The 27,965-nt window shown below is 35.9% G+C and overlaps 1 protein-coding gene across 1 annotated transcript in view; it reads left to right on the forward strand.

Annotated features, from left to right (window-relative positions):
* Positions 1–27,965, forward strand: part of SCN1A (sodium voltage-gated channel alpha subunit 1) — a 101,876-nt gene that overhangs the window by 33,057 nt on the left and 40,854 nt on the right. Inside the window, exons 2-11 of the mRNA XM_081142172.1 lie at positions 1,152–1,464; positions 14,083–14,234; positions 16,215–16,295; positions 18,106–18,234; positions 19,932–20,023; positions 20,867–21,136; positions 24,138–24,201; positions 24,732–24,873; positions 25,491–25,697; positions 27,313–27,597. Coding sequence (XP_080998298.1) covers positions 1,201–1,464; positions 14,083–14,234; positions 16,215–16,295; positions 18,106–18,234; positions 19,932–20,023; positions 20,867–21,136; positions 24,138–24,201; positions 24,732–24,873; positions 25,491–25,697; positions 27,313–27,597 — 1,686 coding nt within the window. The 5' untranslated portion in view covers positions 1,152–1,200. The remainder of the gene's footprint in view (positions 1–1,151; positions 1,465–14,082; positions 14,235–16,214; positions 16,296–18,105; positions 18,235–19,931; positions 20,024–20,866; positions 21,137–24,137; positions 24,202–24,731; positions 24,874–25,490; positions 25,698–27,312; positions 27,598–27,965) is intronic.

Below are 27,965 nucleotides of genomic sequence, written 5' to 3' on the forward strand. Positions count from 1 at the left end.
GAGTATAGTATCAGCAAGAATATTGTTATTGCTTTAGTAAGAAAAATAGTGCAGTTCCTATTGAGCTCATGGTATCCTGCCTTCCTTCTGGTTATTTTTTCCTGAAATAGGAGAACCCTGCTGTCTCCTGTATCTTTAGCTATCTTCTCCCACCACGACCCAATCTAGTAATTTCTTTCTAGTCTAGTCTTTCATTCTTAGCCATATCAATGGCATCTGTCCAGTCTTGAATTGTCTCTGTCTGTGTGCTCAAGTAAGCCAACGCCAGCATCACTAATGACATGAGCAGTCACAGTTCCAGTTGTCTCAACCTCAGAGTAGATGAAGGCCCAATCAGGACATCAGTGACTGTCTGATCGGTCACCAAGGCTGCCTGCAGCAAACTGCTCTGACCACGTTGGTCAGGAGCCACTTGCCAGGACTCGAGGGCTGGGTTTTGTGTCCCCTCAGACAGCTGCCCTTCTGCTGCACCCTGTCGCTGAGCTAACCCTTGTCTCCGTGGGGCTGCATGCTCGCCTCCTGGGTCTCACAGAGCGAAGGCCACTCATCAGGGACATGGTGGTATTTCGCCCACTGTACTTTAATTAAGGCTAGACTTGAATGCTTTCTTAACTTAGGGCACAGTTCCTGTGTCTGCAAAGCACAAGAATGAACAAACACGGTCGGCACACGGAACAAAACCCTAGGTAGAAATCGTGTCTGCTCAGCCAAACTCCTAGGAGCGGAGTGTAGAATGCCGGTCCGAGGGCCTGGGGGAGCGAGAGGCGGGGAGTCGCTATTCAGGTCTACATCTGTTCCAGTATTATAGCAAGAATGCTAACACACTTAGGGTTTGCTGGAGAAAAAGCTGTCATTTAAGACAAACTAGTGATTTTTTTCCACTCCTGAAGTAACTGCAATCGGTGCTAAATGTCTACTGTATAATTTCGTGCCTATCGTTAACAGTACTGTCTTACACACTTAAAAATTTTTGTTAAAATGGTAGATCTAATGCTAAATGTTCTTACTACAAAAAAAGAATTCATATTTAGTAATTACATTTTAATTTAATTGGAAACAAATTTCAGTACTCTAGTATTTAATGCAATAGTTATAGATAGTAAGTCTTCTCTTAATCTCCTTAAAATATCAGCATTCTTTTTTTCTTTTAGGACTCTCATATGCAGAATAAATGGTAATTAAAATGTGCAGGATGACAAGATGGAGCAAACAGTGCTTGTACCACCAGGACCTGACAGCTTCAACTTCTTCACCAGAGAATCTCTTGCGGCTATTGAAAGGCGCATTGCAGAAGAAAAGGCTAAGAATCCCAAACCAGACAAGAAAGATGACGACGAAAATGGCCCAAAGCCAAATAGTGACTTGGAAGCTGGAAAGAACCTTCCTTTTATTTATGGAGACATCCCTCCAGATATGGTGTCAGAGCCGCTGGAGGACCTGGACCCGTACTATATCAATAAAAAAGTGAGTGTTTTTTATCAGGCATGTTTCGCTGCTAATTGCCTACTGCATACCTTGGACTGTTATAGCACCAACACAGGTTGAATTAGCACAGCCTTAGTATCCTCCTGTTTAAGAACTAAAACAGGTTTGCATGTGTTTATGCGCGTACATGAAAAATGAATATATTATAACTGGTGAAGCTGTCCCAAATGCACCACGACAGATACTTAATAGCAAATTTAAGTTAGACGCAGCCAATTTAATGAATTAAAAAATTTACTGTAGAATTTTATGTGTTTTCTGCACTTGAAAATCCTGGAATTATCACAAGCTATAAAGACTTCAAAAATATTATTATTAATTTTTCATGAAACAAAATTTTATGCCACAAGGGTTTTCAATTTCTATATTATATTAGATAAATAAATCAGTTAACTTCTGGAACATTGCGATATAAATTCCAATTTAAAAAATTATTCAATCTTTTGTTAAAAACATATTTATATTGGTAAGAATTAACAAAAATATTGAATTCAGAAGGACATAAAAACTGTATTTTAATGCTTGCATTTTCTGTACCCATGCTTGAAATGAGTACCTCGTATTAAGCACCCAACCTTTCATTAAGACCACGATTTCACCAAACCTACAAGAAAAGCCTATAGAAAAAGATAAAATCAAAACAGATTATTGTATTGATTTTGAATTAAATTTATGACTATTTAATTTGCAAAATTTTATTATCTTTTTCTTCTGATACATCTTTGAGCTCTTGGTGGAAGGGTAAGGTACAAAGATTGTAATTAAGCAAATGAAATATTTTAGTTGGACATGGGCCTTAAAATACCCTAGGCTCCCTTTGTGGCTGGCACAGTTCTTGACAACATGAAATTAGTCCTTGCCAAATACATAAGTTTGGCAATTTCAATATGTGGATTTGAGAGTTTTGTAAATCACTTTTCATTGCTGTAGTTTCTGAGATAAAAACCTCACAAAAGGATGACTAGCACCGTTTATTTATTTTTCTTTTCTTTTAACTTGCAGGATATAGCTGGTTTAAATGCAATACTTACACTTACTTTCCCTTTTTAAAACCTGTTTTGCCCATTTTACAGTAAATGAAGAGATAATCATTTTCCAAGGATTTTTCTTTCTTCATTGAACATTGCTTATAACATAATATTGCCAAATCTTAGTAGCTAAGGGATTATCCATTTCATTACTGACTTTTAAATTATGAGAAAAGTTGTACTTTATCATTAAATCACTCCTTTGGAATACAACTTAATATGCTACCTGAAATGCTAAAGCCCAAATTAAGCAAATTATGAGGGGTTTATTTGTACAAGGAAAGTAAAAATGCAGATAATCCAATTATTTTAACATTTTTAACTTATTTAAAATTACTTCATTATTGAAGTAATGACACCCGCTGTGTTCTAGACAGAAATTCATTCACCCCATAGAGTGTGTTAGTTTATTGGTAGTCATTGGACATATTCAGTCTATTCAAAGACTGCTCTAATTATGGGTTAGGGGGCTCAACCCCCAGAAGGCCTTTTGCTACTTCCAGACACCCAGTCCCTATCTCTCCAGCAGTAAACACCTTTAAAAACTGTTAAAGCCACCCAGAGTCTTCATCAAACAGGCTGGAATATAGCATCCCAGCTCCTATGCCATATCCTTATTTGTGAAACAATAAATGAATGCTTTGAGAAAGACCGAACTAAAGCACGTTGACAAGAGTGGAGACTCTTCATGTGAAAACCAGGTCATCTAATCAATCTTTTCCTTTTAATTAGTTTTCAGACTGATAAAATGTGTTATCTTGAGAAGATGTTCCCAAAACAAAACATTATTTCATAATGAGTGATATATAACAAAGGACATAAAGGCAGATGGGAAACAAAATTATGCAAACTCTTCTAAATAACTTAAAAGAAAGGTTTTACAACTGAGTATGAATCAGTGGAATGATTAGTCAGCCAGATGCCTGTGCTGATGTAACCCTTATAAACTGTGTTAGGTTCACATTCAAATTTGCCATGAACATCTTTTATCTTTATCTTCAAATGCACATTGTGTGAGGAAGGAAAAACATTTTGACATTTTGGAACAAATCACAGTGTGCAAGTAGAACAACCTGATAAGAAAAATATTGTTATCAGGAAGGAGTTTTCCCCAAGGTGAGGCACATCCAATTGCTTTCACATTGGGCTGACATCAAACAAGTTTTCAAAAGTAAGTCATTCAACAGCAATGCAAAACCAATATGGCAGGCTTAGGACACCTGGTTGAGCTATATGTTTGAAATTTCATTCTTTTGCATTTAAAACTTTCTCTAGTTGCCTGAACACAGTTTTCTAATCTTAAATTTTCTTTCATAATTGTATTATTTCATATGAGGGACTACTCTTAAATTCTGAATTAGTTTGCTCTGATTAAAGTTAGAACGCTTAGCAAAGTAATCACCTTTCAAAAATAATAAATTTTTCTTTTGATATTTGATGAGTAATTTTATTTTAGTAACTTGAGTATCTGAGATGGGCAGGGTGATCTTCATTAAAACAAGGCAGTACACATGCACAGTACTCAGGCATAGCCATAAGGTCTAATGTGGAAATGTCACTAGGGAAAGTGCTTCTTAGAATGAGATTTTCCACTATTACTGATATTGAGGGTGTGGATTATATTGATTGAGTGAGTTGGAATATGCAAACATCAATTAGGCCAGTGACTTCTCTAAGGTTTCACTCAAGTACAATAATTAATGTGTCATTCGTATCTATATACAAAGTCTCTAGTTTCTTTCTTAATATATATAGAATAAGCAAAGCAAGACTACTATAAAAATAGTTGCAGAATCTATTCTTTTTGTTACACTTTTTATTAAAGTACATGTATACATACATAAAATATATATATATATTTATAGAATTAATGTGTAAGGAATAGAAAAGACACTAAGCTCTCTGTGATCTTCTACAAAGACAATGTCAGTAAGCTTACGGAAATGTCACTCCTGATGCTGTATTTCCAGATGGCATATGCCCACATATTTTTATCTTCTCTGCCCCAGTTTAAAGTGTGCAAATTACATAATGTTAAAAAATTCTACTAAAATTGTGAAAGTAGTTTAATCCTTGATCAGTGACATTGTAGTAGTAACTGGAGAAATAGCAACCTTCTCATGAGCATTCCTGGTGTATGGAAGCATTAGGAACTTTCCCAACCCTCAGATGTTTTAAGTCTTCAGAAGTCCAAGGTAGGGGCTAAGAAATAAAATGGTGCAGCCAGAATACTGTCATAGAATTTTCCATACCATGCGAGCTCTGGTGCAGCGGTCTTCAGAACATCATTCAAGGTTGGGTTCCCTTTGCTGTTTATTTACTTTAGTTGTGTGGCAAAGCACATTTTAGCTTGTGAACTCGTCTTCCTTTTTCCCCCTATGGGATTTTTTTTGCAGTTACCTTACATAGCTTGGATTGATTTTGTACCATTTAGCTATGCATTCAAATTCTTCGCCCACTCTTTATTACAGAGAACTTCTCCCTTCTCATGTTCTTCTTAAAATTATAGATGACTCACTAGTACCATGGACAATGTGGCAGTGTACTGGAAATAGAATGAGGTATTTTAGATCTGTGGTGAGAATGGATAAGTTTGTTAATTATGGAATGTTGAAATGTATCCTTTAAAAGCATACCTTTTCCTTGATTGTCTCGTGGACCATTTAAAAACACCTTATTCTCTCTTTTTAGCAGTTCTTTTTAAAAATATGCATACTCCTTCTTTATTAGGCCTGCATGAAGAGGCATACATGAATTTGTTATTTTAAATTCATGTCTGATCTATTTGGCTACAGGAATTTTTAGTTGTTATATTGGGTAGAGAGAGTTATTTGCTTTGTTTTTCATTGGGTTCGGGGAATTTTTCTTGCAAAAGTAATTTAACAAAAAATCAAGAAAGTAAATGGTAATTAAAAGTTTATGGGTCCATGAGTTATCATATGGACAATTCCCAACTTATAATTTTTCTTTGGGTATTATTAGCTCCCAATTCCTCCTGTACATTCATGACAGCGTAATTGACTTCCAACTCTTTCTCCTCCCCACCCATCATTTCTTCCTTAAGCACCTCCTTTTTTGTCACCTCTAAGCCTCTGTCTCAGAAACAATCCCAAGATGATGATATTGGTAATAAAATAATGGTTAGCATTTACTGAGGACCTGCTGTATTAGTAAGAGACCCTTCAAATCAGAGTGACCAAAATGCAACCAAAACTAGTTAAAAAACAAACAACCAACCAAAAAACAAAAACAAAAACAAAAAAAAACAAGAAAGAAATGTGTAGGGTAAGTCTGGTTTTACCATCTAAAGATCCGGTACCTAAAATATCATCCAGACTCAGTCCTTTTCGGTTTTTGGTTCTACTTTCACCTATGCTACTGCACTGGTAGGCTGGTCCTTCCCACACGATGGCAAAAATAGCCACCGGTAGCACTAAACTAACATCCTACAGCCTAGTAACTCCAAGGAAAAGAGCTAATCTTTTCTTCAAGAGCTCTAGCAAAAGCCCTGGCATTGGTTTTAATTAGGTCACATGGCCTCCTCTGAACCAATCTTGGCCAAGGGTATGTGATGGTCTTATTAGCAAGAGTAGTGTCACATTGGCCTGTGTGGCCAATGGATGGCTCAGCTCCACAGAAGTCCCAAGGGCAGACAATAGGGCAGTGGTTTTTCTAAAAGAAAGAGATGGGACTGTTAAAGAAGTTATTCGGGGCAGGCAAAAACAATGGCTCTGTATTCTGTACGCTATCGGGGCATTTACAGTTCTTATTTGAAACACATAGCTTTCCAAAATAGCCTTTGTCTGTATTTAAAAATAATGAAACTGAGGTGAAGTAATTTGCTGAAGATCACAAAGCTATTAAGTAACAGAGACTAGATTTAAACCTGACCTGTCCGCTTCCATGGCCCTTTGCCATGCTGCTTTGGGTCTGCGCTCATACTAATGATACCAGTGGAGAAGAGTCAGTGATAGAATCTAAATAAGCCCGTTACTGCTTTTCCTGACCCTCCATCGACGCCACTTTGCTGGTTGTGCACCTTTCCTCCCAGGCTGGCAGTATTTCCCAAAGCTGACTTGCTGCTTCACTATCTCTGCTCCATCAGGAGCATCCCATGCCTTTGTACAAACTAAAATTTTAGAAGCTCAGTGGATCTGGATCAGCTTCTAAAATAATTAGAAAATTGCATTTCCCACCAGATTCTAGTTGTATGAGAAGCACCTTTTTTGTCAAAGAGGACAGATTTGGGACTCTTCAATTGTGTGCCCCTGTAAAGAAATGCAATTCAAATTGGGATCTGAAGGACAGAAAGGAGAAGAGAAAGACAAATCTTCCAGGGGTATGTGATGTAGCTGGTCTGTGCTAAGAAGAGAGTAGGATGAGGTTGGGAGGTGGGCCTGGGGCGTGGTAAAAGGCCTCTTTTAGTACATCTTAAAGAGTTTGAAGTTTAAGGACAAAATGAATTATCAGAAGGTTTGGGTAGAGGAGTGACATGGTCCACTTTACATTTTAAAAGATCAAGTTAGGAGTCTTCCCGACACTTGGCCTAGATTTTGGATAATGAAGATGGAGAATAATGGATAGGATCGAACCTGTTTGGAGGTGTGACATTCAAGTACCAGAGGGAACAAGCTAATGGCATTGCTTTCTACATATGGAATTTGGGAGGGAAGTTATTGAACAGGAAAGTTCCAATGTGACAACTAGCCTGGTTTTCAGATACATAAGAGCCCATATGTGTATATATTTGAAAACCAGACAGACACACATTTTCAGTCTTTTAATCTTGTACTTACATGCCACTTTAGAATTCATGAAGGGCATTCACATGTTGTATTTCATTTAATACTCAAAAGAAGCCTAAGGTTAGCACTCTTATAATCGTCTCCATTTAAATGTAGAAATCAACATGGAATAATTGCTCAAAGTTCTCACACAAGCCTGCACTAGAACTGGGTCCCAAATTAGTTTTTTCCAGCCTGTGAAATGTTAACTGCGTCAGTAGGAGTGTACCACACCCATGGTATGGGATAAGATTCAGAGCTAACAAACATTTGATCCCCAGATTTTATTATTTCACCTGTGGTCATAGTTTTTCCTCTCGGTCTGAGGTAGAGGCAAAGGTGTCTGCACCCCTGGGTGATGAGAGCCCAGCTGGCACCTTCTATGGGGTCATCTCCCGCACTGGCCCCACCCCCTCTGTTTCACCCAGCTACAGGCCAGGGACAGCAATTTTGCAAACTCTTCTCTGGGTACAAATTCTTCTCCTTTGCAGGAGCTTAAAGCAAAGAAAAAAACTGACTGTGAGGCATGGGGTCCACAGACTCGTTTTGTTGACTCATGGAATATTGCTTAAAATTTTGAATTAGTTTCTGAGATTTATAAGTCTGAAGATTATACACACACTCATTCATACACAAACACACACGCATAATCATGCATATTTAGGATTTCTGATCTGCATACCAAAAATTGGCAGGTACCTCTTGCCTCCTAGCCTCTGTGAACATTTTGATTTGTGATTGTTTTTAGGTGAGGGCTATATTAAAACTTGGTGGGCCCCAGATAGGCAATTGCCACAAGTTGCTCTTTAGGTTGATTATCCCTTGTCTAAAGGGAAAAACAGAATGAGACTAGAAAAGAAACAAAGCTATTTTAATATTGCATGCTCACTTCAGAGTCAGGTAGAGAACCTGTGAGAAAACTTTCCATCCCTCAGTGAGTGAGAAAGGGAGGGAAACCTTGGCCTGAATCCACAGGTTATAACAAATAGGCAGGGAAGTAGGTGAGACCGTTTAGAGAGCCCACAGAAAAAAAATAGAATTAGATGTCATGGAATTTCCTCAGCATGAGGACTGTCCCCAGAGATGTGTAATAATAGGAATGTCTTGACTTCTTTATGCAGTTCTTTACACCTTAACCTCTGAAGCATCTCTCCTCCTGCCACATGACTCTTATTCTACCCCTCCCTGCTGGAAGCTCTTCTTAAGCCAGCAACCTGGAGCTGGAAAAAGTTTGATCCCACTTCTGGCAAAAGACAGAGCCAGGGAATTCTCCTAGGTCCAGTGCCAGGGCACCATTAAGGAAAGAGAGGTGTACCTTGCAGGCCAACTTATACTCCGTTGTGGGAAAATACATTCAAAGTTCTGAGCAGTTGACTTCCAAATACATTTTTGGAACACAGTGTACATACAGGTTGAAAATTGCTTGTTTTAAATTTTGAAGCTAAGGCATAAATTTAATAACCAATAATGCATTCTGCATTTTTCTTTTGTTCATGATCATTGCTAACCTTTCTCTGTTACTTATAGCTTTTGCTGTTTAATCCATGTGTGCAACATAATCATTGATAATTTGGGCAATTTAAAAATTCACTAGTTGACCAAAACAGATTCACAGCCCTGCTACTGCAGAATCATCTGAGTTGTTTTTTTAAAAATGCAAAACACTAGGCATGAGAATCTCTACTGAGTTGAAATCACAACACCTTTATGAGCTAAATATACTGATTCACATTTTTCAAAACAAGCAAGTGAGTGGCAAAAAAATCAGGTGACTTGTCTAGGATCTCACTGCTGGGAAGCCCCAGAGCCAGATTTTGAACCAGGCCTCTGACTCCAGAGCCTGCACTCTTAATAACTACATAAGTTCAAACAAATCTTACTTATATTTTCCTAATCTAATGTTTCCTTACAGATTATTAAGCTATTGACTACTGGGGATGTTTGCCTATTTTTCTTGGTTTGTGTTTAAAGAAATGATATTTTACCTGGCAGTCTTGCTGAAGAGAGACCTACAGCAGCAGTACAATGAATGGTTTATGTCTAGGTCTGTGCTGCCCAATACAGTAGACATCAGCCATGTGTGACTATTGTACATAAAATGTAGTGAATTCAGACTTTGAAGACTTAGTATTGTAGGAAGAAGGATGTAAAATATCTCAATATTTTAAATATTGATTTCATTCCTAAACGGTAACATATTGGAAATATTGGATTAAAGAAAACATTATTAAAATTAATTTCACCTACTGTTTTTTATCTTTTTTAAACATGGCTATTAGAATATTTAAAAGCGCATATGTGGCTCAGATTATTAGTTCACATATTTCTATTGGGAAGTTCTAGTCTAGGTAAACCTTCGCTTATCCTTCTAAACTTTCTTCTATTAGTAGAGATAGTTGAATATTCACTAGTTTATAAGCTTCTTGAGGTAATAACTTATGTATCTTTGTTTCCTCTATAAACCATAGCAAAAAGTTTTGTAAATATTGTGCTAAACAAAACACATCTTTTACATTGAAATCAACTAGATTAAAACTTGAACCTAAAATTAGTTTCATGCTACTTTTGAGGTATCTGCAGTGGTCCTACTTATTAGCACCTTATTAAACAGGGGCTCAATAACTGTTGAGTTTGGTAACAATACATGAAGAGATAAGTGAAAAACTTGACCAATATCCATAATATATAAAGAGTTGTGGTCCTACAAATGTACCTTTAAAGTGATATTTCATATATAGAATCTCATTTTCTAATTCAATCAAACTGCTATGTTTTGAAATTTGTTCTCAAGCTCAAAATGATTCACATGTTAAACACCTCGCTGGCTTCTCACTAGATAAATCGTGTCTGCATTTACATTAATTTAAAGTAATTTTAAACACCTTGCTGACCAAAGCAGCCGGCCGCACGAGTGAGTTTGGGCTCGAAAGAGCCGGTCAGCAAGGTACTGAAGTGACCCATGAATCCCTGTCGCCAGGGCCACAGCGGGAAGCCTGTTGCAGGCCCGACGCTGCTACATCAGCCTTTGGCCTCCCTGCCAACGTCCAACTTTTCCTTTCGTATTGAGGTGACTTCAGGCAATAAGTATTGTGAGTTCTGTTAATGGCATTTTCATAGAACTCATTAAATTTAGAGGCTGTCAAGATCCTTCACAGTATAAGCCATCCAACGCACTCTGTAAAAGAAGTCGGCACCGAGCTGCATGTTTAGAAATGGTTCCGCTGGTAAATTTCGTGCTATGCAGTTTATCACAATAAAAAAAAGAGAGGAAAAAGTAAAACAAAATCACAGTCAGTTGAACAGTTTTTAAATCTTTATTTGCTTAAAGTTATATAATACAGGGTGGGGCAAAAGTAGGTTTACAGTTGTTCGTATGGAAAATAACACAGTGATTAATAAGTAATAACACAAAAATAAACTCTTTTGCATACTCGCGACCATAAACCTACTTTTTCCACCCCTGCGTGTGTTTATACGGCTTGCAGTACGTAACATCTTGGCTGAATTCTTCCCATTTTGAGCCTTTTTTAAATCTCTTAAATGGGGAAGGCAAGTATCTATGTATAATACCCCTGAAAATTCTAGAGTTACTTGACTACTTATAAGTAAACGGTGCTCCCTTCTTCTGGTTCTCTTCTCCCTTCAATAACATTAATACTATTATTTGGAGAAACATGTACCTGAGTCCCCGGGGACAAGTATCTTTCATTACTTCTTAACACCTATAAATGAAATGTTTGGTCTCTTGGCTGGGGTAGCAACTATACGGAGGATGGAGATGGAGATAAGGCAATAGAAATCAAATCAGTTGTAAAGAGCAAGTGTGAAGTTCTAAATGGAACTTATTGACATAAAAATGGTAACACATTTAAGATTCTGTATGTCAGATTGCTCTGTAAGTCTGCTTTATTGGGAGGCTGTTTAAAATAAACCTGTAAACACTTTAAAGCGACATTTATAAAGGTTTTTGATAAGTATGTATGTTATAACACGAGAAAAGCAGAGGAGTCCTCACAGAAGAAATCCTCTGAAAGGTTCACCTACTGTTCTTATTCTCAGCTTCCTGGGGAGCTCTCGAGAGGCTGTCTTGGCCATCTGTATGTCATGTGAAAATTTAAAACAAAAGAAACATTGTCATACAGTAAAACCTCATTAATTTCATGATAAATTCAAACTGTAAAGCATGCACAGGATGTACACGTATTTCCTGTAAATGTTAAAAGTAATAATCTTCTACACATTCTTTGAGTTTTATAAATAAATAAAGGTAATACAACCAAAAACCAGTGGAAGTTTCCAACTAAGGCTGGAACAGTTGAGAATTATGTCCATTTGCCTTTCACGTGTGTGTCAAAATGTTAACTCCTCTATGTGACAGGGCTTTTAGACTTAGCATTCCTTATCAGCATCAGGGGTGCAGGGCCTTTGTTCAGCTCACCTTGATGGCTCCAGCCCTTTCTACTCCCTTTCTTAGCTCCTCTCTGTGCAGTTTCTGAGCCCTGCTTCTTTTTCGTTTTAGTCCTTCGGGCAAAATTTTCCTTTCTCTCCTCTACACCCTCTTTTGGCCTCTCCAACTTCTCTTACCGCTTTACCACGTCTCTCACCATCTAATTCCTTCTTCCTTTGGGCTGCAAGGTACTCATTGCCAGAGTCACAGGTGACCTCTTATGCCCATGGTCCTGTCTCCTTAGGTTGGGATGAGCCGGGAGATTTTTCCCCACCCACTGAGCCACAGTCAGTACCAAGAGCATCCCTGGACCTCATCCGCAAGCCCATGATTTACACTACCTATGAACTGTAACTTCCTCATGATCTTTTTGAATCACTAGTATCTATTTTAAAATTAGTTTGTAATATTTGATATAAGGAAATTCTTATTTTTAAAATACGTGTGCTAGGTTATATTTTTATTGGCTCTCCCATTCCTAGCCTCCAATATTTCTATCAGTTTTTACTTGGCATGTTTTTGGGAAAAGGAAGTATATGCTGTAGGTTTGCAAGGCAGACCATACTCCTTGCATGCATGCATGCACTCCTTAGGGCAAAGGCGTTTGCATTGCACAAGTCTGTTCATGTTTTATGATGAACTCACAATGTCATCTAGGGACAGGAGCATTGAATGGATCAGAAAAAAAAATGGGGCTAAGTATTGTAGACATGGCTGAGTGCTCCTCCAGTAAGCACAGGTGAAACTCCCCTCCTACAGTGCACTTGGTATACAGTTTTTCTTTGTATTCTGAACCAGAAACCTTCAAAGTTTAAAAGGGAAATATAGGGTCAAAGTTAGAATTAGAACATGCTTCTTAAACACTCTGTTGTGAAGGTGAGGTCATCATTCTTCCATAAAATACAATAAATTAATTACTAGAAAATTTTAAAACAGACCAATTAAATACACCCCCTTTTGCTATTGCATTCAACAGATGTAAAATTAGCTTGTCAAACTGACTTACAAGTTTCTAAACACTCACTCTCACTGTCTTGTCACAGACCAGCAATGACGTGGACACCAGCACCGGTTGGGAGACCACACTGTCACAGCCCTGATTCAGGTCACTGTACACATATCAGACAGGAAGTGCTATTTTCAAACAGCAATTCAGTAAATGTTTTGGGGTGATTACTCTCCCTGAATTTAGAAAACCCTGAGGATAGAGGGAAAAAGAAATGAGAAATCTGTTAATGATATGAAGACTAAATAAAGAGAATAAACCCTTATCGAAGATTCTTAGTAGAAAGTAACCATAAAGTTAATGCTTGCCATGTCATAATGTGATCTCTACAGGTATGCATTCTAAGGCCAAAAAACCCACAAAATTTTTTAAGAATGGGTGAATTTTAATTAAAAAGGTATGAAATTTTCACAGAGAAAACGGCTTTCCCCACCTCCAACTCTGATTATAAGTAGGCATCTTAAGAAACACTGAGTCAGAATCCTTCATATGCTATTGTATGTTGCTGCTTTATTCTTTTTTGTCTGCACACTGCTAATTAAATATACCTAATTTTTAGAATGCAGTTTTGTTCACATTCATGGATCCCAGATTCTACAGGGGCTTTGAGCTTTTTCTCTGTGCTAAGAAAGCACTACAGGAGATAAGCAGTCAATTGGGATTAGAATTCAATGTGTCAGCTAATTCAGAAATCCCAATACAGAATTTAGCACTCCTGGTCAACAGATACTCTCTAGGGAACTTGGCCTCCAAAAATCAATTATTGGATTATATCCATCTAACCCAAGAGTGGGTTTGATGGTGGCTGTTTTTATTTCCTATTACAAATAGAACGATAATGTTTATCTTATAAGCACAAATGATAAAAGAATAGTTATTTTTTTAAAGTATTAGTTTTGTTGAGTGATTTTGCATTCCACAGGATTAATTTTCAAGATATTTGAATTGGAAAAGCTGAACTCACTATAAAGGAATCGTAGTGTCTTAGAATTTTTAGAATAAAATGAAAGATGCACCCATTTAAGGCATTTATTTAACTCAGATTTTTAAGATATAAAGAAAATAAGTAAATTCTCTTGGCAAAGTCTTAACATTATGTATCTACATATATCTTATGTGTGATGAAACTGCAGGTAAGCATTGAGTAAAAGGTAAGTGATACCTTTGGATGTCCACTCTAGTTAAGAAAGAGATCCAGTGACAGTTTGTCTTCATGGTGCACATCAAAAGTCATAACATTGGAAAATTCATTGTGACAAATAACAGAAAGTAGACAATAGAGTTTAAATGGTTTATACTTTTATACTTCTATGTTGTGTTCCTATCTTGCAGACTTTTATAGTATTGAATAAAGGGAAGGCCATCTTCCGGTTCAGTGCCACCTCTGCCCTGTACATTTTAACTCCCTTCAATCCTCTTAGGAAAATAGCTATTAAGATTTTGGTACATTCATATCCTTTTCAAGTAATCAATATTAACTATTTGTGCATAATCTATAAGTGCTTTGTAGCTAAATGTAAAATTAAATTAGGGCATGCATATTTTATAGCTTTTGTCACTCTAATTTTGTATCTACATTTGTCATAGAAGCCTTAATCTTTTTTTATAAGCCTTGTTTTTAAAGTTAATTAGTCACATAGATGTCACTGAAACTTACAGTCTTAACATTATGTATCTCCATATATCTTTCTATTGAGATTTGTATGACTTGAGTCCTACAAAACTAGCATAAGATAGCTATATTTGTCTTTACCATCTTTGTACACAGTTTGTGATTATCAGGAATATGTAGCAAAGAATGATAGAACACAGAAATCTACTTCCAGAGCAAGTTTAGCATATCTATAATACAGAGCATTTCAGTGTACCTTAGAGTAAACCTTTAAGTATATTTCCCATGAAAGACGGTCAGGCCAATACTTAGTTAATTCTTGAGATTTCCTAATGAAATCTGTGAAGAAAATACAGGAATATTGACTGAATTTCCAATTTAAATCATTGAATTATGACTGCCATGCAAAACCGATTACTTAGTAAAAACTATGAAAGTTAATGGAAGAAGCTTAGAATTTATTTCCAAATAAATTGGTCTTTAGGGACGTGGCATTGTTATTCCCATGGTGCTTTAAAAAAGAAAGACTGCAAATAACTTCAACTGTTCATTCATTTCTGGTTATGTTTCATTGGATGGCTTTGGCAATAATAAATATAGAAATTATAATGATCATAAACTCATACTACCTGATTTTTTTTTTAAATTATAAAAGTAAAAGGCCATTCTATTTTTAAATTGACAGCAAGAAATTCCTTAGTGGTATAAATAAGCTATTATTAAAATTTAAAGATTTGAAACATAAAAATCCTGTGTTCGGCGTTTTTACCCGTATGGTTTTCTTATCCTAGGTTTTGTTTCTAGTGCCATCATGTGGTCATCTGATGAAAGCTTCCCTTTTTTACTTATGGAAAATTTTTGTTTTGGCAAAAAAACTGGAGTAGAAAGAATATTGAATATGAAGTCAGGAAACTTGTGTTCTAGTCTTCAGCCAAGTTATTTAATTTCTCTAGGGTTTAGGCCTTATTTGCCTAATTTCTAAAATAGAGTGATTATAGTATTTGTTTTTTTAGGTCCCTTTTAGCTCCATAATTCTGTTACATCTTAATCATTTGTTCTAGCTAATACTCAGATCATATCACACATATTAAGTCATTTAATCTGCACCTCAAACTGATGAGGTCTATGGTTGATTAGGGCTATATAAAATTAGGTCCATTGTATAAAAGTCAGTGGGGAAATAAGAAGATTCAGTGTCATGGAGAGGCTGAGTGACTTGCCCAAGACCACTTTTAGACTGAATTTTAATTATATTCACATTATGTGAATTCCTGGCCTTCAAGAATATTCGCTTTTAATCATATCCAATGCTGCTACATTTAATTCAGTCAAAAGAGAGCAACCCTACACCTAGCACCATGCTGCAGTTTGTACATAAATTTTTAAAGGTATTGAACTATATTATATAACACGTATTTAAGAAATTACAATATTGCAGATATGTGCTCTCTTCAACAATTTACTATTTTAATCACTTGAATTAGTTTAAGTCAGTCTCTCTGCTCAAAAGCTGTATGATTCCAGTTTGCACACAGTTTTCCCACTAAAGTTCTCTGGGGGGTAAATATATTGATTTAATAATAGTAGCAAAAGCAACACTTTGTCCTTATATAAAGCTTTCTTGTACATGATCTCATTTAATCTATATCACTACTCTGGGAGGGTGATACTATTACCACATTTTACCGAAGGCAAAACTGAAATTTAGAGATTAGATGACTTGCCCACGGTGTATTTGTCACCGAGACCTGGCTAAACTGCAGTTTAAGCTTTTCAATGTTAGTTTTGTATAATATAATACATGGATTTGAATTTTTGTGTGTGTTCCTTAACAATAACCCACATTATTCAGCATGCTAATTATGTGCACTATTTTGACGAACTGTGTGTTTATGACAATGAGTAACCCTCCTGACTGGACAAAGAATGTAGAGTAAGTTCAACTTATATTTTAAACCACCTACTATGTGACTATATGTATGTGTGTTAAATAGATATAAATATATAGATATATAGACATATAGACATACATATGTATTTAGGATTTTGAAACTATGTCTTAACGTGTCTTCTAAGTAAAACCAAAGAACATATTTTGTAAAGGCATTTCTAGACACGATTACAAAGCAGGACGAAGATACCCATTGATGCTCAGGCCTCCTGTGTTGAGTCTAGTATTTCTCCTTCACCTGTACTTGGTGGTTACCAGAAGCCCGTCATCCTTGGACAGTTACCACTTTTCCTTTGGGATCTACAGCGGCCAAAGCAAATGTGATGAAAACAATTGCAAAAAAGAGCCAACATAGTAGAACTTGGTTCCAGATAAATTTTGGATGAGTTCAGTGAGTTAAGAATTTATAGGGTCAGGTTACACATGCCAGAAGAAGACAATGTGGAGTCTCACAAAGTTTTCCCTTCCATCAGGCACATCCTATTCAGGTAAAGCCTGTATGTTTCAAGGGTGGTAGTTACCAAAAAATTCACCGAAAAAGTATCCCAACAGTTGGGATTTTCAAACTTGAAAACTCAAAAGATTGAGGAGTAAACTAACTAAGGTGAAAGAGTAGCATTTTCAGACACCAAAAACATTACTAACTACAGTTATGGGCTCTGTTATGGGATACATTTGAGAGCCAAGGGTCCAGACCTGTGAAAAGTGCCGCTGGGCTGCTCACACTACCCATGTTGTAACCACTATTACTCTAGGGCTGTTGACCCTTAAAACAGCAGCCCGGAGGTATTCCCAAGAACCTCTTCAACTCTTAGACAGTTCCAGATTGGAACCAATCAGAAAAGAAGAAAGATTATGAAGGAAAAAATTATATACAAACAATACCTAAAGTATTGAAGTTAACGTGTGAGGCCCACAGGTCTTTAGTCACCCTATGTTTTTGTTATTTTGTTCTTTAACTTCTGAGTAAAAGATTTAAACTTTGGAAACATCCAAGTTTCTGAGTTAGCCTCATCTTTCATTCTAAATTAAAATTTCACCTCTTATGACTCTAGAATTATCTACTTTGATGTTAACAAAATTCTTTTTCCAAGTAAGTTAACCTGTTTTGTTCTGTGGAAAGAGAAAAACAAAGACTTGCTAATTTGTCAGTGTTTTCTCATTCATAAAACATGATTGAAATTGAGTTTTTTACTTTCTAAAGGAAAATCATTCTATGCTTCTGCAATATTATTGATTGGCCACTCCATCACAAGAATGTACTAGTTAATTCTCAGGGGGCTTTATTCATTTATGTCAATACTAAGACATTTTAGACAGCAGCTACCTAGACTTCATACAGCATGTATTTCTCACTCTGCTCTTAGGACACTCTTCATGTGTTAGAGAGTTGAATTTAAATTTAGGGCTGTGTTTTATTTCCATGAAAATAACACCAACCTGCTTAAATTCGTTTTATAATATTCATCTATTCTGCTGATGGAGTGATAAAAAATTAATATGGCCCAGCCAGGCCTGGCTCAGCGGTTGAGCGGTGGCCCAGGATCCAGGTGATCGGGGTTTGATTTCCCTTCAGGCCATATGCCCGGGTTGCGGGCTCGATCCCCAGTTGGGGGCGTGCAGGAGGCAGCTGATAAATGACTCTCTCATCATTGATGTTTCTATCTCTCTCTCTCCCTTTCCTTTCATTTCTCTGAAATTGATAAATATATATTTTTTTTTTTAAAAAGAAATTGATATGTTATGAAAAAAATTATTACTTTATCAATTCTTTTTGGATACTTGTCTCCAGGTACACCTTCACAGGAATATATACTTTTGAATCACTTATAAAAATTGTTGCAAGGGGCTTCTGTTTAGAAGATTTTACTTTCCTTCGGGACCCATGGAACTGGCTCGACTTTACTGTCATTACATTTGCGTAAGTGCCTTTTTTGAAACTTCAGAAGAGTATGGTTTGGATTTCTCTGAAATGCTTTGAAAGAATAAGCTTGCTTTAACTGTAGAATATTTTGGTGTGATTTATACATTTAAGCTTTGGATTTTAATTTAGTACAACAGAGGTCAAAGTACACTTCACTTTAGCATAAAGTCTGAAGTGGTTGAAATCACTATTTTCACATGCAACAAACATCTGTCAGCAAATTTCATACATGCTACTTTTTCAACACACACACACACACACCTTAAAATGAAAGCAGAAGTGTATTCATAACACATCTGTGAAAATGGCTTTAAAAAAAAATACAGGCAAAAACAAGCCTGCTGGCCCCACCGACTTTCATCGACCTTACCTGTAGTATGTACTCTTCCCATCTTCTTTGATTAGTTTGGTAGAACAATAGTAAGTAAACATCTGCTCGCATCAAAACATTCTGAATCAAACCAGTAGGAAAAAATAAGGTATTTAATATATTACATTTTTATTTCATCAGCAAAGAATTTTAAGACCTAAACAGATGTATTCTCTCTGCCACTTCTATTTCTAAGCTGATTCCTTTTCTTTTCTTTCTTTCTCTTCTTTCCCCTTGTAATTCCCATCATCTCTCTCCTCACCCTCAACATGAACCTTGCTGTCCTTACCTCCCTTCCAGATACACGCAGTGTGTGCACAATACCTGCATCCCTTCCCCCACCCCCTTTTTCCCTTAGTGGTAAATTTCCCCAAAGAAGAAGAGACTCAGACAAGCAATGGAAGGTCACTCAGGAGTAGGTGGAACGGGGGTGTGGAGCACAGGGCACCTACACCACTTGCCCTCAGCACTCTTTCAGGAGCTGACTTTTTTAGCCTCTTACATGTGTAATAAGGTAGACAGGAAAAGTGGCGCCCGTATACTCAGGGCTCCAAAAGCTGCCTGTCTCGTCTTAATTCCTTATCTAGTCAGGAAAAGCCAATTCTTTGCCATTCCCTCTGGTTTAAAAGAAAGCATATTGAGACTACTGTTTTTTGAAAATAAAATAGCTGTAATGGCAGGGGCATCATTGGGCCCCTATAAAATATTTTCCTTAACTTGCCTAACTTTTACTTAAGAGTTATACTAGAAAAGCTTTGTCATGTACAGATAGTCAGGCATTTTGCCTTTTCATGCCTAAATTACTCTTGGATGATTGTATGCATACTTTTTCTAACTGAAGCCTTGAAACTATAGCCAAGGTTTCTTTTATTTTTCCTAAATTCATCAAGTTACACATGAAGTTGATTGTATTGCTTTTCAAAATAGCAACAGGATTGTGTACCTTATGAAGTTTACATCTAGTTAATAGCCTTAAATTATATGGTGAAGAAAACCAGAGCAATAGACACTGACTTTTAAATTGCTACTTACAAAATTATCATTTAAAATCACCAAGAAGGTCTTTATTAAAAAAAATCCAAGCAAGTATATAAAATCCTGCTTAAATCTTGAATAACTCTGATTTAATTCTACAGGTATGTAACAGAATTTCTAAGCCTAGGCAATTTTTCAGCTCTTCGAACTTTCAGAGTCTTGAGAGCTTTGAAAACTATTTCTGTAATTCCAGGTAAGAAGTGGTTAGTGTAAAGCATAAGGCTCCTTGTACCTACAACTCTTTCTTTGTATCCTGTTATTGTGTTTGTGTGTGAACTCCCTATTGCAGATATGTGACAGAGTTTGTGGACCTGGGCAATGTCTCAGCGTTGAGAACATTCAGAGTTCTCCGAGCATTGAAAACAATTTCAGTCATTCCAGGTGAGAGCTGGGTTAAAACCCATCATGTGTTTTTCAGCAATAGCTTCTTTGCTTGATATGCAGCATTACAGAAAATTGGAACCATAATAATCAAAATCAAAATCATCAAAATTGAGTGTTCCAAAGAAAATGATTCTTATTATTGGGACATAATTTTTCATGGTCTCACATTTTTCATCAGCCTGGAGTTTAAAAGTTTTTTGCCCAAGAACTGTAATATACGGCTTATGTGATTTGCACTTAGAGATGCCATTTTTTCTACTATATCAGTTGCAAGGATTTGGCCCCTATTGAATGTACCAATCTGTGATTTCTTATTTATTGTAGTTGTTGATGACTATGTCTATGCAATGTAATCTTAATATTGTTTAAAAAGACTAGTATGAATATGCATGGAAGACTCATTATCTTAAGGTGTAACTGTATTCCAAACCACCCCCAGTTTTATATCAAAATCTTTCTTACTTATAAGTAGGAATTCAAAAATATTTATTCAGGTAATTTGTTATAAAACTTACTCTAATGAAATTATGGGGCAAGTTTCATTAGCAAAAGGAGAAATATAAGAGCCTTTCCTTAATATAGGCTTTATGAAGACCTTGAATCTCCTGTTATTTTCTCTCCAACATATTGGGATACGGATCTTCATTTCATTGTTTAGATCATTAAGTTTTTGGAGGTCACCATCTCCATAAGCACATCAGCCTACCATGAAATGTTGATCTTTCACTAGCATTGGAAACATTTTCAGACTTGTGCATGTTTTCAAGAAAATTGTGCGAGCCTTTTATTATTTCACACTTTCTAAGTCTTCCTAGTAATGGCCTTCTTTCTTTCTTTCAGGCCTGAAGACCATCGTGGGGGCCCTGATCCAGTCCGTGAAGAAGCTCTCAGACGTCATGATCCTGACCGTGTTCTGTCTGAGCGTGTTTGCGCTGATCGGGCTGCAGCTCTTCATGGGCAACCTGCGGAATAAATGTATTCAGTGGCCTCCCACCAATTCTTCCCTGGAGGAGCATAGTATAGAGAAGAACATAACTGTGAATTACAATGGCACACTTGTAAATGAAACTATCATTGAGTTTGACTGGAAATCATATATTCAAGATTCAAGTAAGAATTACTGTTACGTAGATTTATTTTTTCATTATTGACCTGCCTTCCATTTAGGCATGGATTTTTTTTTAAATGATTGTATCACAATTTGCAATCTCTTAATTACCATAGCAATGGTTTGCACATACATTTAATTATTTTATTAATAACTATTTTAATTTTGACTCTTAAATAGCATTTTCTGTTGTATCATCATATAAGAGGCTAAAGAATTCAGCTAGAAAGAATTTTTCCCAGGACCTTTGATTGCTGTACATTCTTCTTATGCTGGTTGAGAAATTAAATAACATAAAAATTTCTAAAGCCCTTTTTGAACTGTAAATTACTATGCAAATGTAACCCATAAACCGTTTATTACAGAATGCCTTTTATATACTAAAAACTGTATAGGACACTGGAAAATTAATGGTGATGACCCATGGCTTCAGGGTGCTTACAGTTTAGTAGGTTATTTTTATTGTCATTTTTTGGAAATAAAGGCAAACATTATTCTTATATTTGTAGAATAAGAATTAAAAGTAGTATTACATCAAATAGAAGGAAATTAGAGTAAATTAAGCTTTAAGAGAGAGTAATAAAAATGTCAGATATCAGTGGAGTTATGGGAATCAGTTTATTTTTATTTCAAGGGTTTAGACAAAATAGTCAGACATTTAAATGGCCTACTCTAGAAGGATGGAAAAATAATTGGCTTAATATTCTTTCTCTTTAAAGTGACAAGAAAAGTAAGTGAAATTTTCTCTTTTATTTAATTTTAGTACCTGCCAGTAGCAATATTTCAAAGGCAAAGAGAGTTAGAACATGATTCATGAGGGATAGGAATGTCCTTTTAGAGAAAAATATTAAATATATAAAACTTAGACTTTAGATGTACTTAAATTTAGCTATATCTTTATTATTTTAAGGCAATGACTAATACTTAGGGGGGAAAAAAAAATCAAAGAAGACGAAAGCCTTAGTGACTGGCTGTGTAGACCACGCAGGGTTAATTATAAATGGTTACTGGTGGTTTGATAATTCTTAAAGTAATAATAATATAATAAAAAAAAACTAATCAGTGTCTTTTTATAGTGGCAAATGCTTTTTATACTGGACAATGCTTTGGTTGCTATAGATTAACTCTTCCATGATATTAGTGATACACCAACAAATAATTTGTAAGCAGTCGTAAATATCTAGATTAAGAAAAATAAGTGTCAGAGCAGTACCTGAAATGTCCCTTATTGACTTCATATGCCAATAAGTCCATTGCTGTCATCAACTCTCTGAAATCTGTTTATTGTTTTAAAATCTAATATCAAGGAACTGACTATGAAGATGTCATTTAGGGTTTATTTTATGTGGTGAAAATTTATTAGATGCCATTTTTCTTACATTCAAAGTCAAATATATCTAAGGCCTTTTTCAGCTCTAAAAATCTGTTACCTACTAATATTCCATTTGTTGAAAAAGTTTATCTTAAATCAAATACAAATATAAACAGAGCAGTTTCTCTTTGAAAGTGCTAGAAAATGAAATTTATTAAAATTAAAGATCAACATAACTGAAAGTTATGTTTTCTTCAGCTTAAGTTTATAGATCATTGAGTTTAACAGATAAAACTTCAATGATACATACCTGATATAAAAATTCATCCAGAAATTACATATTCCTTTCACTTTGTCTAATTTTAATTAAAAGTTAAGAAATTCTATCACAATTGTTCTATGTTCAAAGAAATAAAGATATTAGAAGTGAAAATTAGCCCAGCCAGGCGTGGCTCAGCGGTTGAGCATCAGCCTAGGATCCAGGCGATCGGGGTTCGATTCCTGGTCAGGGCACATGCCCGGGTTGCGGGCTCGATCCCAGTCAGGGGCGTGCAGGAGGCAGCCGGTCAATGACTCTCATCATTAATGTTCCTATCTCTCTCTCTCCCTCTCTCTTCCCCTCTCTGACATCAATAAAGATATATATATTTTTTAAAAGTGAAAATTATATTTTGTATTATGTATTTTGTATCCCTTACAGAACTATGCATAGGATACATTTCTCTGAAAGTTTAGCACCTAGAAAATATTTCTTCTTAGAAAAGCTAAAATTTTTCTTTTTAGAAATTGTTCTTCCAAAATGATGATTTACTGTCATGTTTCTCTTCCTGTTCTCCCTTTACTTATTCATTCAGTGAACTTTATTGAAAAGCTCTACATTCCAAACACTATAATATGGAAAGAATTAACTCTTAGGCTTTCTTTCAAGGAGAAACAATATTTGTAAGCAAATAATTACACTATCAGACAATGAGTATAGTAATAATGGGAGTATGTGCTTACTGTCGGTAGCACAGGGGGAGTTTTCAATTTTGCCAATTTTTAGTGGGAAGTAAGTAGAGAATATCAAGGACTAATTCACAGAAATGACACTTCAATTGGATATTGAAAGAATCGAAGGAATTTGTCAGAGGCAGAAAGCTTTAAGATAATGTACTATTCACTATAGTAATTATTTAAGCTCTAGTACTTCAGATTATTTTGATTTGATTTGTTTTAGTAGTTGACATGACATATGCATTCTTTACTAAAAGCCACCTATGATATATTCTGGAAGTTGGTATAAAGTAAATTATAATTAATCGTTAAGCATTTCTAAATTGTGTTTAAAATTCTAGAAGACCAGAAAAGATATAATTCCTTCACTTTGAAATATGTGACTGTTTGGGGAAGGCAAAGGAATCCGTTTAATTTTTATCTATTTTTACAGAATGCAATTTTTTTTTTTTTTAATGAAGGTGGAAAAACACTGATACCTTTTAAAAGAACATATCCTTTGTGCTAGTAAGTATTTAATCCCCTTAACATAATATCTAGTATTTGTAGGGAGAAAGGGCAGATACTTGTGTCTTTGAATTATAGAATGTACTTAAAATTACTCAGTGAACTCCAAAAGTGGGGCCTGACTTTCTTGTTCTCAGTGTGCAATGTAATGCACATGTTCATCACATGACTTTCTTTTTTCTAAACAGGATATCATTATTTTCTGGAAGGTTTTTTAGATGCATTATTATGTGGAAATAGCTCTGATGCCGGGTAAGTTAATAATTTGTATGCATTCGTGTACATGTGTGTGTATATCTACACAAATGTTTTCTCTTTTTGTGGAAACTGACAGATGACAGCCTACTAACTTTATTTATACTAATTTACTGTAATTATGGTTACTTGTAAGGTGAGGGATTATTTAAGTATTAGGCAAGCATTTATGTTTCATAAAACAAGAAGTTATAGTTTAGCTGTAATGCTTTTTTTCTTAGATGAGTATATATGAGCCAGGAGTCAACTCTGGAAGCTTCCATAGTAGAGACAATGGCCAAGAGATATGTTAAAATGCTAATTATGGACAGAAAACAATTTTGTAAAATATTATTAGAAATTCTATGCCACATTTTAATGATGGCATCAAGTGGCTAGTAAAATTATGTCAAGTCAAAAGCTGAGAAAAGTATTATTTATTTTTCATACTTCTATTTCTTGAACTAGACAATGTTATAAATATAGCATGCCGCTAGAATAAAAAGATAGCAAAATTTCTTGTAAACTTTCTTTTTTCCCACTTACAGCCAATGTCCAGAAGGATATGTGTGTGTGAAAGCTGGTAGAAATCCCAATTATGGCTATACAAGCTTTGATACTTTCAGTTGGGCTTTTTTGTCCCTGTTTCGACTGATGACTCAGGACTTTTGGGAAAACCTTTACCAACTGGTGAGAACCTGAAGAGACACATACTGTATTTAAATAGAAGTATTTAAGAAAGCCAAGTTAGTAATGAAATTCAGACCAGAGCATAATATAGTGAAAAGAACACAACTTGAAGTTAGATTTGAGTTCCTTTATCCTATTGATTATAACACATATTTAGCACAGCGATGGTAGGGACAGTGATTCTCTCTAATTTCCCCTTGGCTCAAAACTTAATAACCACCCTTCCCAGACACAGATCTTCCCAAACAGAACACACACCTTGCCCTCAGCTCCATCTAGCCTCTCAAGCACTAGCTACATCTCTCAGGTGGCAGGTGATGAAAATTAATAAACAGATGCAGACAGATGACTTTGGTTTCTTCCCTGACTTTCATTTAAGATTCAGCTCTTTGATGAAGGTCCCCATGGTATTTTACTTGACTTTTATTCTTGGTAATTCTAAGAATTCCCTTCTAGAGATCAGAATGTCAATACATGAGTTAGCAGAGAAGAAAATGGGGGATAACCTTCATAATTATTATTTATATCAAAGCCCTACAAAACACACAAGTAAGTTGTAAGTTGAAGCCACCAGTTAGTGAAACAATATTGAAAAATAATGCTGATGTTGTTTCCAGACATTACGTGCTGCTGGGAAAACATACATGATATTTTTTGTGCTGGTCATTTTCTTGGGCTCGTTCTACCTGATAAATTTGATCCTGGCCGTGGTGGCCATGGCCTATGAGGAACAGAACCAGGCCACCATGGAAGAAGCAGAGCAGAAAGAGGCTGAATTTCAGCAGATGCTTGAACAGCTTAAAAAGCAACAGGAAGCAGCTCAGGTAAGTTCATCAAATGAAATATGTCCTGTCTCATGGTACGATCTTTTTTAATTTTTATTGTTTTTACAAAAATACTGGAGAGAAAGTGAGAGACAGATAATTTGGTTGTACTTAAGAGAAGCTAGTAGTATAGGGGATTAGTAAAGATTTCTACATTTTGATCACCTATATAGATCATTTAGTTTAACTATTCCAAAATGTTTAAAATATTGACCATAATAGAACTCTCTCATGCTATTTTGATCACCTGAATATTTTTAGAATAAAAGGGAAAATGTGATTTTGGGGTCTTCTCAAGTGATAAATGCTTACTGAATGACTATATGGCATTAGGAGAAAGTCTTAAGTCTCAGAAAATTTTATTTGTTATTATATATCTATATATCTATATCTATATCTATATCTATATCTATATCTATATCTATATCTATCTATATCTATAAAATCACCTGGTTTTTAGAAGATAGTCCAAGTCTGTAACCAAAACTATATATTTTTAAATTAACTTTTATTTTTTCCCATCACCATTTATCCCTTCTATACCCTCTTCTACCTCCACCCATCCCCCTTCCCCTATATTGGTTTTTAATGTGGTTCTTAATTGCCTTTCTTTCATAAATAAGGAACTCATCAAGTAATATAATATTCTCTGATGTTATGAAAGTTATCAATTTGTGGCAATCTGTTAACTTAAGGATTATTTGTTCTTAAAATGAGGCGTTAGTATTTATAGTTCAATAAAATGCCTTTCCTGTCACTTCCTTCTTTCCTCACTCTTTAGTTTAGCATACAAACTCTTTGTCTTTACATAAGTTTAGTGGGTAATGTTAATTTATTTGGAGGAATCCCTGTACTGAGTGTACTCTGGGGACAGTAATAATAATCCAGCGTTGCCAACTTCGTACCACCTACAGGCCGCAATCAAAAAGCATTGTTCCTGCCCCATGCTCATGTGGCCAGCACGACCCAGCGCTGCGCTGAAGAAGCTAGGGCCAGTGCTGGAGAACCGAATGTCTTGTCTTGCTTAGCAGAAACTGTTGCACTTCCCTCCTCCAGTCTTCTGATAGAGCATTGTGCAGGGCTGGGGAAGGGATTTTATTGCTTTCCATGAATTTCATTGATAATATTTTGAGGATATTAGACAACCCTGTTTCAAGAACTGGAGAGAGGACCTCACCTCTTATTTCATTCCTCCTGCCTTTGGATATGACCTCAAGTAACTCATCAGCTTTTCTCCCAACCTGCAGTTTCTTTTTCAGAGAGAAGGAGACAGTGCTAAGTAAATACCAATTTTTAGAGTAAATCAAATCCCAAAAAGTACAATGAATTTCTGTTCTTGTTGATGCCTGACTGATCATTTTGAATATGTGGTCTGTAAAGCATAATTCAAATACAATACATGTTAGCACAGAGAACACCAGGTTTACTCTGAAAGCATTCATTAGGTGCAAAGAAAAAATAATTCCCTCTAACAATTGCAGAGCTTCTTCTGCGTAAGATCATCTTGAATCAGCTAAATGTATTTTTTGTATGTCATGCAAATACTTGGGGCCATTTTTCAGAAAGATAAAGTCTTCTCTAATGCCACGGCTAACACCATCTCTCCTCCATGTAGCAGGCAGCCAATGCAACCGCCTCGGAGCATTCCAGAGAGCCCAGCGCAGCAGGCGGGCTCTCAGACAGCTCCTCCGAAGCCTCCAAGCTGAGTTCCAAGAGTGCCAAGGAAAGAAGAAACCGGAGAAAGAAAAGGAAGCAGAAAGAACAGTCTGGTGGGGAAGAGAAAGATGAAGATGAATTCCACAAATCCGAATCTGAAGACAGCATCAGGAGGAAAGGGTTTCGCTTCTCCATCGAAGGAAATCGTTTGACCTATGAAAAGAGGTACTCCTCCCCGCACCAGGTACGGCACTGCGGGCTCATGCGCAGGGGTGGAAATCAGAATGCTGAAGACAGGTGGAGACTTAAATTAGACTTACAGATTCTCATCAATTGAATTGATGAAAATTAGATTTATTACATTTAAACCCATTCTTTTTTTACATAGTTTTAAGAAAATTTACTCCGCATATATGTAAGCCTACAGCTTGGTGTAGTTGGCACAACACTGAGTTGAAAGTCAGGAGACCTGAATTCTCATCCTGATACTCTTTGCTGGTACTTGTAACTAAAGACATTTAATCTTTCTGATCCTCAGCTTTTTTAAATTAAATTTATTGGGGTGACATTGGTTAATAAAATTATATAAGTTTTAGGGGTACAATTCTGTAA

This window comes from Miniopterus schreibersii (assembly GCF_964146895.1).
Source record: "Miniopterus schreibersii genome assembly, chromosome: 7".
Classification (NCBI taxonomy): Eukaryota; Metazoa; Chordata; class Mammalia; order Chiroptera; family Miniopteridae; genus Miniopterus; species Miniopterus schreibersii.